At 46.2% G+C, this 15051-nt stretch overlaps 1 protein-coding gene across 2 annotated transcripts in view; it reads left to right on the top strand.

Moving 5' to 3' along the window:
* Positions 1 to 1252: 1252 nt before the first annotated feature.
* The window catches only part of LOC138567315 (thyroid receptor-interacting protein 6-like), a 114413-nt gene continuing 100614 nt past the window's right edge, over positions 1253 to 15051 (top strand). Inside the window, exons 1-3 of one of the 2 annotated variants that reach the window (XM_069645396.1) lie at positions 1253 to 1402; positions 6175 to 6386; positions 9421 to 9593. In XM_069645396.1, coding sequence (XP_069501497.1) covers positions 6185 to 6386; positions 9421 to 9593 — 375 coding nt within the window. In that variant the 5' untranslated portion in view covers positions 1253 to 1402; positions 6175 to 6184. Of the gene's footprint in view, positions 1403 to 5564; positions 5699 to 6174; positions 6387 to 9420; positions 9594 to 15051 lie in introns of those variants that run through there. The other variant, XM_069645405.1, reaches the window with a different exon arrangement.

Below are 15051 nucleotides of genomic sequence, written 5' to 3'. Positions count from 1 at the left end.
GGAACATTTGTAAGCATCCAGAAACTTTAGGAGGCATTGGGTATTGGTAAATTGTCAGTGCTGCTATACTTGAGGTTAAAGGGGATTTTCATGTCAGGGAGATGGAAACCATACAGTCGAGGAATCTCACACCAGTTGAGAGGGTCCTGGATGAACATGCTGACACGAAGGCATACATGCCAACATTCAGACGCACCTGGGAGGGAGATTTCCGATTTAGGTGGGAGACTCCTGATTTTTAGGTGAAAAATATTGCTATTTTTCACAGTCTTCGCCTAAAATAACTGTAGACTCAATGCATTCCTATGGGGAAATATGCGTCTCCCGATTTCCCTGTGGAAATCTCCCTCCCAGGTGCATCTGAATGTTGGCATGTATGGTACAGGTGTACTGGACTGAGGTCCTGGGTTGGATTAGAGATGCAGGGGTGGGACGTACAGTATGGACCCTTTCCTCGTCCTGTTTGGTCTCGAGAAATGTGACGAACAATGGGACTCGCCACCGCCACTGGTGCATTTCCTACTGTTGGCAGCACGGGCTTGTCATCCCAAGCACTGGAAAAGGGTGCTTCATTCATTTCAATGGGCCCTCACCCGCCAAAAACAAAATCGGGTGTTTTCACCCGCTTTTGTGACACAAATGGTTGAGAGCTATACCCCTCCATACAGGAATGGCCAGCTACAGCCAAAGACATATATCTTATGGCAAATATCTCTGCAGCAATTCCTGAAAGTAGTGCCTTAGTGGAGACAGAATGGTTGCAGTTTCATAACTTGAAACAAAAGAAGGGAGACAAGTGGGTGGACTGTGGAAAACACTGTCTTTCCTAGCTTGTCTTATTCATTTAACTATGACATTAGTAATGAAAGCTCGGGCTTTAAAAGAGCATTTGCGAAGTCCTCACATCTGCCCCTGAGCTTGCCTTTCACGTGCTTTGTGAGAGCAGGATACCAGATGAAGTAAAAATGATATACTACTCTTAATAATAATATAATATATAAATATTGGAGTTTACGCGCCTGTCCTATCTTGTACTTACTTTAAAAAATATTCAAGACGCATTTTTTCTTTATGCTTCTCTGGTAAAGCACACAGTCCAATATGGCTACCAGCTCCGGTTGCAGTTAAGCCTTTCTTTTGACATGCCTCAACAAAGATGGCCGCCGAGCACCCACCATCACTCCCTCCCATTGTCTCTTCCTGTTTCCGATCCACCTGGTTCTCTGGCCGGGATTTGCAGGCGGGGCTTGCGTCACCTGACAAGTGAGGCTCGGAATGCACTGACGTAACGGGGCGGGACAGGGGGGTGAAGTTTTCCCGCAGGAGAAAGTTATTAACGGAAGAAAAGAAGTCGAGAACCGGTGCCCGCGTGAACCGGAGGGGGCTTGGCGAAATTGGCCAGGTGAAAGGGGAGGGAGAGAAACACGGGGGAGGGGCTACGTAGGGAGGAGATAAAGGTTTAGTGTCTGTCTATTCTCGGAGCATGGAAGGTGTTGGTGGCAGTGGGTATTCTGTGTGCGCGGCTATACAGGCATGTCAAAGTCCCACAGGCCAGAACACTGCTCCTTTGAGAGTTTTAAAGACCTGTTAATAAATATACTATTGCTGATTCACAAGAGTTCAGAATCAAAATAATGTATACACGACCTAGCCCAAGATCCTCACCCATTCACGTCATTGTTGTATGCATTCTGGGGCTTGGAGTTTTCATTTTCGGTTTATTGATCCCTGAGTGCAAGCCTCAGAATGGAATTAAATGAACAGGACTGGCGGATCATGATTTATGCTCATGCTTAATGGGGCCCTGGCACATATATGCATAGCTCCCAACCTTTTGTGTCCCCAAGCTCCCAACCTTTTGTGTCCCCAAGGCGGGTAAAAACGCCCGATTTTCTTTTTGGCGGATGAGAGCCCATAGAAGTGAATGGGCATATGAGGGACTTGGGGGACACCCTCCAGTTGAGTTGAGAGCAATGTATAAAATGGAGATTGTGACACTGAAGAGTGTGCCCCAGAGTGCGTGTATGTCCCACCTTGTTTTGAGTGGGACTGCGTCTTCTCTCGCTCTGTGATCAACTGTGGCACATAGTGCGGTAGTATATGTGACTTTTACGTCCTCCACTGTACTGCAGGTTTAGAAATTGCCAGGACCTGCGAGCTATTTATCTCCTGGCTACAGCCAAGGGGAGCTTGGTTGAAACCAACAGCTAGCAGGAGCTACTTCCGACTCCTGGGGCAAGTGGTGCCATACAAACCTAGCTATGCGATTTTCTAACTATGTATGTTTGGGAATGTATATAAAGGACGATACATAACGCACTTAAGGGACATTTATAACACATTAGATAACATGACATGGACAGAAAGTTACAGTTTGTATCTTGTGCAAAGTTAGTTTTGCTAAACACTCTATACTAGCTCCTGGTTCCTTAGCGGTAGCTCCTGCCTAACTGGTTATGTCGGATACCAGGAGCTTTTTACTCCTGGTCAACAAATCCCAATTTTGATCCCTGTACTGTGCTCAGAATTGTGCCACTGTATTCCAAAACGTTACACCCACACTCAGTAAGAAAAACAGTACTTTGTGGTGTGAGGCTCGCACCAATGAGTGTGTTCAAAGGTGAGACTCGCACTCGTGCTTGATGAGTGAGGCAGCTATTCAGGGGGGCTAGAATAGCACCTAATGATTGTGACTTGAGCAGCCTGAAGGTGTTTGCACAAAAAGTGAAGGAAGTAGACGGAGGCTTGGATTTTATTTCTAACCGCCTCACACAGTGTTTGCTGCACCAATCCAAGTGAAGTTGTGAGTTGGGGTGTTCCTTTTGCACAGATTATACCAATTTTATTTGCCACCTCTTTATCTGCCGAGTCAATTCTAAATGCATGGATTTGAATCGTCCTCCCGATGCCCTGATATGAACAAAATGTGACAGTTGCTGTCGTAGTAACTTGCGGCAACAGTTATGGGGTGCACTGGTCTATAGTGAACTTGGGGAAATGTCTCGTTAGGCTTCTGCACCCTGGGCCTCTTTTGTGTGGTATTTCTCATATGAAAAGGGTTGGGCTTGCTGAAAATATGTAACATGGGGCCACTTTAACATTTTTCCAGGGCCTCTTTTGGTTCCCTGTCCACCCGTGGGAACATTATAGAGCCCTCACACCCTATTCAGTGATCAATGTTGACAAATTCACCCTCTCACTTCAGTGTTTATCCTTTACACTGCTTGCAAGATAATCAACCGTGGTGCTAACTGTTACATTTTTCATAGAATGCAACCAGTTATAGGTATGATCCAGTTCAGCTTTACCAACTATTCAGATGTCTTCTTATGACAGAGAAGTTCTTACGCCTTTGGTCCCAGGGCACATTGAGAACACCTTCTCTAAAGCATGGAGTTTTCTCACACCTAGAACCAGACACCCCCCCCCCCACCTAATCCGAGATCTGATCCCCTCCTGTTTACTCCTCTGGCTGCCTGAAGATCCCTTGCTTCCAAATTGCCTACTCTCCAACCCCCTCCTTTTGATCCCTCCCCGCTCCCTTGTATCTCTGCTTCCATCACCATGTACTTTCCCCTATGACCTGTAAAGTGCTATGTTGCTTTCCGAAGCTAGGTCTGTGCTCGATAAATACCATACTAATAATAATTGCCCACCACTTGGAGAACCAACAAATCCTGAGTTATGGGCAAAAATGCATGTATCTTCTTTCAGCATTTGGTCTTATGGCAAAGGTGCCTTTCGTATTTGGATGCAAAATTCTACTGCCAAACATGTACTTGGGAATTGTCCACTTGGGGCTCGCTTAAACGTATATGTGATGCGCCAAACTTATTCTAACCTTTCTTAATAGAAAATCAAAATGGCAAGACCTCCTTTTGCGCCCCCTTTTTGAAAATGGAGTCCGTTTTATATTTACTCGATTTTTAGTGCTCTGGTTCCAAAAGGGCTCACTGACCGAATGTAAATGACTTTATCCTGAGCACCCCTCTTTAGATAGTTGTCATATTTCTGTGGCTGCTTTGGTAAAGGACCAACCACAGTGTTGTTTCCTGTGGCACTTGTTAGCACAAGTGCTGGCATCAGAGCAGATTTCAGAGGTCTGAAATAAAGCTTCTTTGACGCTTCTTGTTGGCGCTGTTCAAAGAAGATATAGTGTCGGTGAAGTTTTTGGCAGATTCTTACTTCTGCTGCTCTAGAAGAGGGAAGAAAGGAGTATCCAGGATCTCTGCCAATCATATTCCAAAAAAGGAAACGGAAAAAAAGGAAACGGAAATGCCTTTCTGGCCTCAAACATGGTGAGTGGGTCAGCCCATGGAGCATTCCGATCAAAATGGAAACCTGGAGGGACACCATATATATTCTTTTGTTTTACTTTGATGACCTGTAAGCCAGGTGTGTTGCGATATGCTCCTCTAGAACCAGTGTCTGATCACATTCCCCGTAATGATTGATATAAAGCATGGTCTCTGTCACAGCTATTAACAGCAGTGAATAAATGTCCTTTTATTAGTGATACAGCACTCCGCTGCTTCCCATCTAGTTTCATACTTGATCAATTTGAAATACATGCCTGCATACGTGTAATGATTGCTTAGATCACCTGTAAACCAGGTGTGTTGCGATATGATCCGCTAGAACCAGTGGCTGATCACATTCCCCAAAGCATGGTCTCTGTTACAGCTATTAATCACAGTGAATAATGTCCTTTTATCAGTGATACAGAACTCCGTTGCTTCCCATCTAGTTTCATACTTGATACATTTGAAATAGATACATGCCTGCATACGTGTAATGGTTTCCTTGATCACCTGGAACTGTAAGCCAGGAGTGTTGCGATATTCTCTGCTAGAACAGTGTCTGATCACATTCCCCAAGCATGGTCTCTGCCACGGCTATTAATCACAGTGAATAATGTCTTTTTATCAGTGATGCATCACTCCATCTAGTTCCATGCTGGATACATGTCATACATACATGCATACATGCCGGCATACGTGCAATGGTTGATTTGATCATTTGTAAGCCAGGAGTGTTGCAATATGCTGCGCTAGAACCAGTGTCTGAACACATTCCCCGCAATGACTGAGATAAAGCGCCTCTCTGTTAAAGCTATTCATCACGGTGAATAATGTCCTTTTATCAGTGATGCAGCACTCTGCTGCTTCCCATCTAGTTTCATACTTGATACATTTCATACATACATGCCTGCATACGTGTATTGGTTGCTAGGATGGTGCGTGAATAATAAAAGGTACGCTTTTTACTCTTTTGATATAACTGCAAAGTAGTTGCATTCTGACATTGCGAAAGAGCACCCAACTGGCTATCCCCAGGAAGTGGCCGTTGCAAGACATGTCTCTCTTGTTTCTTCAGAAGCTCTTGCAGAGTTGAGAGATCTTACAGGCAAGTCTGAAGCTGCAGAGCTTGCGCCCTCAGGCGCTGGGTGAAAGGAGGACGAGTTTGTGGGTGAGGTATCCGGCCTGTGCTGAGCGAGGGCTTGATTTCTGGACCCGCTCCATCACCAGAACCAGTTGGTTAAGTTTGCTCGTCTTTGGGAAAGTGGAGGAGGGTTTGGCTTGTGCGCCCTGGAGGTTAGGATTCTTTGCGGTTTCCGGCAGTGAGAGAGGGCGAAATCGGAGGAGCGTGGCCTGGGGTCAAGGTGTGGCACCACCGTCCGTTATACACAGCTATATTGGTGAGACCCCATTATGCTTCCAGTTCCTGCCACTCATCTTTGAAGGTGTATGTTTCATTGAAACCTCAGGGTGTGGCCAGTCAGTGGTTTGAGCTTTGCTCATGGAAATAATCTTGTGCTTTTATTGTGCCTTTTGTTTTACGTGGCTGTAATTTATCAATATTGAAGCGAGTGCAGCATAACTGATAGCTATACCTTTTTAAAAATGAAAATTTGGATTGCAGTCATGACATTCGTTCTCGGCGGTGTGATTTTTAGCCAGCATTACAGCTTGCTGCAATGTTCCTTCTTTTCCTTGCCACAAGTAGGGTGTGGTTTTCCCTGAGGCATGGACATGCGCCAAGAGAACAGCGTGGGCATGTTCGGTGTCCTCTGGGTGTGCAGGAGTTTGTTAGGCTATTGCACAAACCTTGTGAGAGAGGAATGTGAATTTTCAGTGAAAGCTCGAACCCTAACTCTGGCTTTTCCCTATCCAGTGCTCCAGAGATGTCGGGGCCGACTTGGCTTCCCCCAAAGCACCTCAACCCAGCAGAGCCGGCCGATACTAGTGTCTCTGTCTCTGCACCAGCAGTATTCCGACCCCAGAAGAAGTTTGCCACAATACCCGTGCCAAAATCGGAGCCTGGTCCCTGCGAGCAGAACGGGAGTTCAAGCTTTGGACAGCCACCTCCGTACAAGACTTCCACAGGTAAGTGCCTTATCTATCGCATTTCAAGTCAGGTCCTTGCCAACAGCCGAAGATCCAACAATGAAATGGGAGAGTTGGGAGGTAGTATAAGTGTAGAGGAAGAAAGCGGAGTAATGTGAAGCCAATTTATTGGGTTTTTGTGAGAACACAATGTGGGTAAGAGGTCAATCAGTGAGTCGAACCTTTTTGTGCAGTACCTTTGGGTTTCGACTGGTTTGTGATTGTTCAATTTTCCTTTCCTGATGGGTTCTCACCCAAGGATTCCTCAGTGAGTGTGTGACCCCAGAGGGTCCCAGGTTACCCTGGCTCCCGGGTACACCATTTCACTATGCAAGTAACTCACATGGCTGGTTCTGAAGGCTCGTCCGGCTAGTGACACCCTTTTTGCCAATTTCAGAGTGTACAGCCCCACTGTACTGCAGGGGTGAACACACCTGAACTTACCATGTAAAATCCAGCTCAGGATCTCACAGCCAGACATTGTTCCTGTTTGGAACGAATGTGAGATGCATGTGGCCATATTTCATCCGCTCTGCCAGTCTCAGTCTCAGTCTCAGAGTTCCAGAGCTGGAGTGGCCGTGACAAGATAAGACCAGTTTGTGAATGGCAGTCTGGATTCAATGCTTAATCCACATCCAGGGAGTTTGTCTGGGGGAAACTTTTGAAGTTTGAATGTTGAGTGGCCAGCATTGATTGGGTGGATGCCAAAATGTTTGAATTAATGCAACCCCTTGATTGGGACTTGTGACCCTTAGCCTAAAGTGTGAGGGCCAGCGTTAGTTACTCCAAGAACCTTTTGACTTGAGGAAGCCCAGTTAGAACCCCTATCATTCAAACAGCTAAGGATGGAGAAGCTCTGACAGATGACCACTGTGCTATTTTACCTGAAGTGCTGTCGCTAAGGTCCTCCTGCAGTTTTCAATCATAGTAGCTGCACCTTCATTTGACCGGATTGTCCTCACTGCACTCTAGTTCCAGCACTATGTTCTATTCAATGAGCTATAAAGGACACAACGTGGGCAAGCCAGCTCAGTGAGTTTAGCACCTGCTTCTGTCATTTGTGTGCAGCTTAGTCATGGGTTCGAATCAAAGCAGATCTCCCTTAGCTATTTGCCCTTCCGGCGGATAATTTGGTACCATTAAATAGGGTAATAATAACTTTCATAACAGAAATGATATAAAGTGCGCTGTAATGATGAGATTTTATTTCTCTGTGTGTGGACATTTGACATGTAGCTATGTATTCTTGTTTACTCTGCTCCCCTCCTGAAACTTGGCGTTGCTGGCTTGACCGCAGATTACATTATGTGATCTAATTGAAGCATAGGGAAATCTTGTCCTGTGTAGTTCAGTAGTCTTTGTGGTCACTAATTTGCATGGTCTGAGGAAATTTGCATGGTCTGAGGAAATCTCCAGACATCTGGTTGCAGTGCTGGAACCGGTGACCGATACCAGGCAGCAATTGGCGCGCTGGAATAAGACTAACGGAATCTGAGAGTAGTAGACGTGGAGAAAGAAAGCATTGCCAGCAGTACTGGTCATTGAGGAGTCATGTGCACCATGAAGATCGAGGCGCCGTGATACACATTCCAGAGGAGGAAACTCCATGTGATCTCCCAATCACTGCAGATATCGGTTGTGCATTAACCAATAAAAGGGGAGGAGGATGGCACAATACTAAGCTCCCCAGAGAAAAGATATTAAAGTCCTAGAAGTTGTTGAAACCGAAGAGGAAGGGGTTTTCCCTACAACACCACCTGAAAATCTGCTACCATCAACCATGTCTGTATTCTGTCATGGTGAGAATCCCCGAAGCACCAAAAACTGGGTTTGAGGCACTTCAATTAATAAAATAAAAATGAACTTGGAACTGCATAGAGCACGCATGGCCGAGAAGTATGATGTTTACTTACAGGAGAGTGGCTTCAGATGGAACCACACATGCTGGCAGCTGACCTAGTCGGGCAAGGTGGACAACCCAAAAAGCGGGACCAAGCTTTGCAGCACATCATAATCCAATAATGGCACAGATCCTCCCTCTTGTTCCCATCTTTTGAAAGAATCGCCCAATATCTATGTTGTGGGGTTGGGTGTCTGAGCTTGGCTGGCTTTGTTCCTTGTGTACAGAGAGAGTGAGGAGGACACGTCTGATTGCTTGTTAAGCTGCCTGCCTCTAAGCGATGGATTCTGGAGATGCTGGCAAGTCAGCAACCAGAATATACCAAGATGAGAGAATCTATCGTGAGAAGGTTTTGGAAGACACCAAACCACTCCTAGTTGTCTGCGTGGGAGAATGGTTGTGAGACTGAAAGACAAACTATGGAGTAGCATCACACTATGTGTTTTTTTTCCTGATGTTACTTGATCTAGGGTTCATTCAAGACATGCTGTATGGACCTTGTTGGTGAGAACCTGAGTCCATTCGGTCTGAGTAAACGCAGCATGACCTGCTTTCCATATTTTAGTAACTTTGCGCAGCTGCCTATGAGGGCTGTGCTGGTAATCTACCTAATTTCAGGGTGTACAGTCCTGCTGAATCCCGGGGTGGGATGGTGCTGATTGGCGACAAAACCAGTGCATACAGACATTGCTCTATGGGAGAGCGTGTAGTTATATATACTCATGATTCTGCAGCCCTTTGGAGTTCCATATCTGGAGCAGTGGCCATGATCCGTTTATTAACGGTACCTGGAAGCAGGTTTGGAGTTTGGGTTGCTGTATCTCTTTCTGCCTCTGGGACTCGATGCCTCCATTGAATACCCACTTATTTGTGCACCTCTTCATCCTTCTTACGTTGATTCTCATACTCGATTACAATCTCTGTTCTAATGTTTTCTGACCCATTCTCTTCCATTTTCCACTGGACCCCATGCTTGATTTCTGCATCCCACTTTACCTTCTGTTTGCTGGCCCCAACGTGACAAGAAACACTTGTTGCACAGAGTTTGCCTCCTCTTTCACTAGCCTAGACATCTTGTATGTTAACTACTTCCATGTATGATCCATGGTTAGCAATCATTTTTGTTTTTTATAGGATTTGCTGGACCTTCTCAACCTGAAAGTTTGGGGGTGCACTCTTCGAGCTCTGAACATTTCCTTCCACATTCCGCTGGATCTTCAGAATACTATTATCCAGCGGTTCCAGCTGCTTCTGAAGGGTGTGGTGTAGCTGCCTGGGCATCCGGCCCTCCTTCCTACCAGATGCAGGTAAGTACTGTTAGGCTTTACCTCCACTTCCCTTCGTTCTTTTTTGAATTCCCCGTCTGCTGCTCTTCAGTTGATCTTGGGAATGGAGTTATTTATTTTTCTAGAGGGCCTTTTCAGTAGACGTTACAATTTAGAAGTCCAAAAGGACTGTGGATTTTACTGTCGGTATAGCCTTTGAAACAGGACTTCTCCGGAATCTATTACCCCATGAACTAGCCAGGGGTCTGCAACATTTGGCTCTCAAGATGTTGTGGGCTATATTTCCCATGATATCTGGATATTGACTATGCTGGTTAGGGATGATGGGAGTTGTAGTCCAAAACCTATGGAGAGCCAAAGGTTGGTCCCCTGAACTAGCCTAAACCCCACCTAAACTGCACTCTGAAGCCTTCTCGCACCACCTCAGTAAACCACAGCATAGCCACCTAGAGCTCGCTGCTCAGCCTGCAACACCTTTAGACCCATGACTCTCCCCTCTTCCCTCCCGCCCCCAGTCCAGTGGATCATTCGGTGCCCCAGCGATGGTCTCTATGACCTCTTGGGTGCTGCCCACCGGATAAAATAAACTCCTAAGTGTCACTATCACCAACCTTGTTGGATCGACCGGTGCACAGGACTTGGGAACTTCTGGTCGGGGCCCAGCAACAGCTCTGCTTTCGCACCTGCCCCTCTCTCTCTACTTCCACTAAGCCTTCGTCCCCAGAACCCTACAGATAAGCAGCGTATCGGCTGCTTTTACTTCTGCAAATATACTCCTAACCAAAAAATAGGGAGTAAAAATACTCTCAACAAAAAATAGGAAATCGACACAAGGATCAGTTCAGACCAATGGTGCCACTGGAAGAAGCTCCACTATTACTGCCTGAGGTAAACATGGATCTCTTTATGTGCTTGAACAACTAGGTGCAAAGAACTATTGAACACACACAAATTCTCCTTTTGTGACTGGGACCTTTTTCACTCTCTAAAAAGTAATTCCACTCCCAAACCTGAAAAGAAAATGGGTAGTAAAGGAGCTCTGCCCCCCACTTTTATATCCAGAGTCACGCACCATAAGGCCTTTGCAAGAGTGCTTCACAGTGCATACATGCTACTGCCCCACCACGTCGTTGGATGTTTCACTTTAATGTACTTTCATTTTTTTGAGGGGACTCATTCCATACAACCAGTATTAGATTCTGTCTATTTCTTTCAAGAGTTGTGTTAAGATGGATTTCTGAACTTTGACCTGGTGGGCAGAGGTTTAGAAGGCCAGCCTATTTTCTTGGAACAGGGTAACCTTCTGGACAAGCCAGACCAATGAAGGTAGCATTGGCGGTGGTCAAGACTAGGTCTCAGGAGGGGTGAGCGTGATCGAAAGCCCACAATGAGCACACACAGTAAGGACACTACAAATTACTCTGTCAGGTGTTTATCAAAAATACATATACATTTATTAAAGGCCTTTTAAATCAAACACAAAGCTCCATGGTAATACTTAAACTCACACCACACTACTCTAAAACATATATACAGTTACAATTGGTCTAAAGGGATAGCACACAGTAAGGGTCCACAACCTGTAAAGGACAGGGGCATACAATGCGATTATGCTTTAGACAATTCTTCACTTGTCAAATCCTAACGAAGAGGCAGTCCAGTCCCTACGAAGTGTGGAGCCTAGCGCTCAAAAGTACTTTGTGTAGACACCCGCGATTGTGCGATAGAGCAAAAACACGGTCTCTTGCAGGAGCTGCAGCGACTCGGGAAGGCAGGTAAGGCAGTGAATTATAAGCTCCCACTATTCGAGGGGGGTCTCCCAAGAGGGCAGAACAGGTCACAATAGTTGGGAATAGGATGGTAGCACAGGATACCTCGCTAAAGGTGAGTGGCCCTCAGGGGACACTAATGCGTAAAAATGGATGGATGCGCCAGGGGCCACCAGTAAGGGTAGCAAGTACTCGCCGACCCAAGGCGCACTCCGGACCAAACTTCGGCAGTGGAGTCCACTTCGGTTGCGGGTTCAAATGCTGCAATTGTGCGGCTCTGAAGCTTTCAGTGGCTGAGTTCCATGGATGATTCCGTGGCTGGACAGTGACGATTTCTTCTCTCCTGGTGAAGGGGATCAGCTCGATTTCACTGCAGCACGTCTCAGGGCAAAGGTGGGCACAGCAGCAGCGCACCCTCGAAGTTCGGCACCACGGCTGGGCGACACGGAGACTGCATGCACTCTGGTTCAGGCGTACTCTCCTAATTCCAGACCTAGGGCGCCTAGGTGTTCGAAACTCAGTGGGAGAGTGCCTTATACCCTGTGCTTACGATCTCCCAAGTCTCAAGAGTTAACTCGAGAAAGCAGTGGTTCCAGAGCAATGGTCCTGCGCAAGCTGGTCAGTTTGCTGGTCGGCCCAGGAACACTTCCTAGAAGGCGCTCTTGCAGGTTAAGGTGGAGGTGCTGTGTAAAGTTGTTTCCACTATCCAAATGGGTCGAAGCACCTTTCTGGATCTTCTGGTTCGATCAGATGCAGAGAGGTCCTGCGGGACAACAGCGGCTCAGGGTGTCAAACCTTCCAGTGGGTCACCAGCGGTTCCTCGACTCTGCTTCTTAGTTTCAGGATGCTTGGATCCTATCCTGGGTTCAGTGAGAACTCAAGTGATCGACCCGGTATGGGTGTTTGGAGCCTTCTATTATCTCCTTCGCGCCAAAACGAAGAGGACCCAATGGGAGATCTGCTCACATACAGGCACACCAGACGTGGACCAATCACGTACCACAGTGGTCCCTGTCATTCCCAGCACACCAGACTCTCTGGCACCCAGGATGTGTATTGGAACTAGACAGTCCAGCCCACATCCTGGAGCCGCACACACAAGGCATGCAGAAGCCCGCTAATGCTAGGCGTTTTGTTGGAGAATGCATGACCAAATAAGGTCTGCTCGACCTGGGGAAGGCAAAGAGACAAGATGGCCAAAGGACCGAACAAAGGACCTTGTGGAATGGCCATTTTGGGGCCAAGCCACTGTCCATGGCCAAACGCGGTAAATGTAAAATGGACCACAAGAAAGGGTTAAAGATATATGAAAAATAAAAGCTGCAACCAGCTCTGTGCAAGGCACATTTGTACTTCTACCAAAAAATCCTTTGAGGGTGTCTAGGGCCTGAAGGGTAGTCCCCAGCGCACTGTAATGTAAGGCACTTTGTGCACTGGAAAAATGTTGCAAAGAAATTGCAACAGTGGAAAGAAATAAGGGAAACAAAGACTCCCAGTACTGACTGCCTTTAAGGGCCTGTCATTTTCCCCATAAGAATTGAGCGAAAACCCAGCACCGTACAGCAGAAGGCTGTGCTCCACTGGCAGACGTCAGGCTAGCATGGTCAGACAACAGTAACAAGTGGGGGGGGGGGTGTTTCACAACTGGAGGGGTGAAACATTGGTGAAGTTCGGTTGAGTAAGTGTGGTTTCTGCTTTCTCGCTGCTCCTTGCCCTGCTCATTTGAGGATTTTGGACTTTTGGAAAAACCTGCCTCTCACAGACTTCCCGATTGCTGCAAGAGGTGTTTTATTAGATAACATCCCGGGTACGCTCTGCGTGGACTTTGTATTGACTTCGTTTGGAGGGGGCAGTGCTAACGTTTTTAACGTTAGTCCCGAATGCTCGTGCATTCGTGTGTTTGTATGACGCACATTTACACTCTATCCTTTGTTTCTCTGTAGAATTTCGCCCCGCCCACTGTCCCAGCAACCTTATCACTGTCGAGCCCGGGCATTGGTGAAGTGCAGTTGAGTAAGTGTGGTTGCTGCTGTCTCGCTGTCTAGCGTACTACCATACGGCTGAGGCAGTTTACACGGTTCTTTTGTTTTCCACGTGTCTTTCAGGTGGGCATTGTAACTTGTTGCTTACTTACGTGCCTATAAGAAAGCATTGAATCTTTGTATTTGTACTTGTAAATAATGGTGCTCTGAAAGTTCACATTGAAATCAGGTATGCCGCATGTTCTCCCATGGCAACCACTTTCTTTACCACAAACTCAAACTACAGTAATCAGACCCTCTATGAAGAAGTCTGTTTTTTCACCTACAAACTCAGCTAGTGCTAGATTGCGGCGTTCGTTATCACTCACTTCTGATATTCGCTCTTATTATTGTAAAGATCAGCCTGTTAAAGATTCAGGGCCAAATAACCTATCACAAGACATAATATTGCAGAATGAAGTGAATTACCATGCCGTTACAATTGAATACTGATAGTGAAATAGTTCCACAGCCTCCTTCCACGGCTCTCATTACTACATCTAGTTCTAGCAACTCAACCAGCTCCTCCCTCACGAGGGAGGTAACGGACACTACCTTAGAGTCAGCTTGCCTAGCGGGCGAGATACTACCTGCCGATCAGATGCAAATAATTGTCACAAAGATCCTGGGGCCAACTGTAGAGCATACTAGCTCAGCCAGCGTACCTCATGCCGAGGATTCGTTGCAATTACAAAATAACATATTTCCAAAAATGATCATGGAGCCTATTAGATGCTGTGTGGCAGCTAAAGTGAACCTCCGTAAAGCCCATGAGTTACTGACCATAGCGGGCGAGGTGGATGACGATACCATGGATTTCATGGCTTTGTCTAGTAAATCCTCCTCCCCCACTTCGAAGTTCTCTACATTTGTTCAAATACTGAAGACTTGATACAATTGCACGAAGAATTTACGCACAATAATTCAGTCATGTCAAATGATTTTCACCCTGCCAGAAGTTCCTTTCTTCCAGCGGAGAATCCTAACACATTACCATCACCTGCAGTTGGAGAGAAATCTTATAATCAAATTGTAGACAAATCCCCTTCATTCATAGCGCCCACTCCGCTGCGCACTAGATTTCAAGAAACAGATCAAGATTCGGAATTTTTTATACATAAGAACCATTCAAAGCGTTTTTCATTTCCTGAAGCTCCGGCTTTGAACAGTACATTGAGCGCAATGAATACTGCTCTGTTGTCTATTGCAAAATTATATGAAGTTTTGGATGGTAAAATGTCCCACCAAACAAAACTACTTGAACAGTACATCAGCAAAAAAACAGAGTCTCTGGTTAATACCCCTGTAATTTTAAGTGATGCCCGCCCAACTCTTGATGTACCCAGAAATGTCAGTGAGCCTTTAAGCGTTTCCGAGCCAACTCAGACAGTGAATTATAGTGTGCAAAGAATGGCCCAGTTACCATGTGCCCCTGACACAACAGTCAATCAGAGGCCGATGGTTTCTCAGGACCCAATTAATGAGCCCATCCATTTGCTGGCCGAACCCAAAGTGGTTCCAACTGTAGAATTGACTCCTTCTAAGCCCACCAATGTCTTCAAACCTTTTGATCCCTGTATAAAAACATGGACAAACAAACCATCATTCCGTCCATCCCTGAGGAATGAACGGAAGAGAGTCAAAAAAGCATGTAAAATAACCCGCTGTCTTTGTCCTAGGGACACAGCA

Source organism: Ambystoma mexicanum, chromosome 1p (genome assembly GCF_040938575.1).
Source record: "Ambystoma mexicanum isolate Mex_15411 chromosome 1p, UKY_AmexF1_1, whole genome shotgun sequence".
Taxonomy (NCBI): domain Eukaryota; kingdom Metazoa; phylum Chordata; class Amphibia; order Caudata; family Ambystomatidae; genus Ambystoma; species Ambystoma mexicanum.
This window is presented reverse-complemented; position numbering and strand designations above follow the sequence as displayed.